The sequence below is a fragment of the Chinchilla lanigera genome, unplaced genomic scaffold, assembly GCF_000276665.1.
Source record: "Chinchilla lanigera isolate Chin_1 unplaced genomic scaffold, ChiLan1.0 scaffold00112, whole genome shotgun sequence".
NCBI lineage: Eukaryota > Metazoa > Chordata > Mammalia > Rodentia > Chinchillidae > Chinchilla > Chinchilla lanigera.
Window position 1 is genome coordinate 4,945,455 of NW_004955513.1, and position 533 is coordinate 4,945,987.

The window sequence follows — 533 nt, forward strand, 5'->3', positions numbered from 1 at the left end:
GGCCGCCCCGCTGGCAGGCACCTGCTTGGACTTGGCCTGCGCGGCCGTGGGGCCCTTCTTGCGCAGCACCGTCACGGTGTCCCAGTCGCTCTCGGCCATGGCGCGGCGGCGACGATCCCTCCGGCCGCTCCGGCAGCTGCTCGAGACCTGCCGCGGCGACGCGACGTCCCCTCGTCGCCTCCCCGCTTCCGGCGCTGCGCCGCGGCCCCGCCCCCGGCTTCCATTGGCCAGTAGCTTGGAAGGCGGGCTGTTTCCCAGATGCCGACCAATCCGCGCCCATCCCTGGGAGATGCGCCGGCCCCCGCGGGCTACGTGGGGCGGGAGACGTCGGGCGGGTGCGGAGTAGACTGCGGCCTGGGGCGCAGAGAAGTGGGGGACGCGGGGGAGGGTGCGGGGGAGGGGTGCCACCTGGGGAAAGAGACGCGGTGAGCGGGTGAGAGGAAAGAAGAGGTTTAAGGAAAGAAGTACGGGGGTACCTTGGGGTGAGAACTGGGGCACAGGTGACCCTCTACTGAGCTGTATCCCTAACACAT

At 70.5% G+C, this 533-nt stretch overlaps 1 protein-coding gene across 1 annotated transcript in view; it reads right to left on the reverse strand.

Moving 5' to 3' along the window:
- The window catches only part of Edf1 (endothelial differentiation-related factor 1), a 3,378-nt gene extending 3,187 nt beyond the window's left edge, over nt 1–191 (reverse strand). Inside the window, exon 1 of the mRNA XM_005408560.2 lies at nt 22–191. Coding sequence (XP_005408617.1) covers nt 22–99 — 78 coding nt within the window. The 5' untranslated portion in view covers nt 100–191. The remainder of the gene's footprint in view (nt 1–21) is intronic.
- Between the last annotated feature and the right edge of the window lie 342 nt (nt 192–533).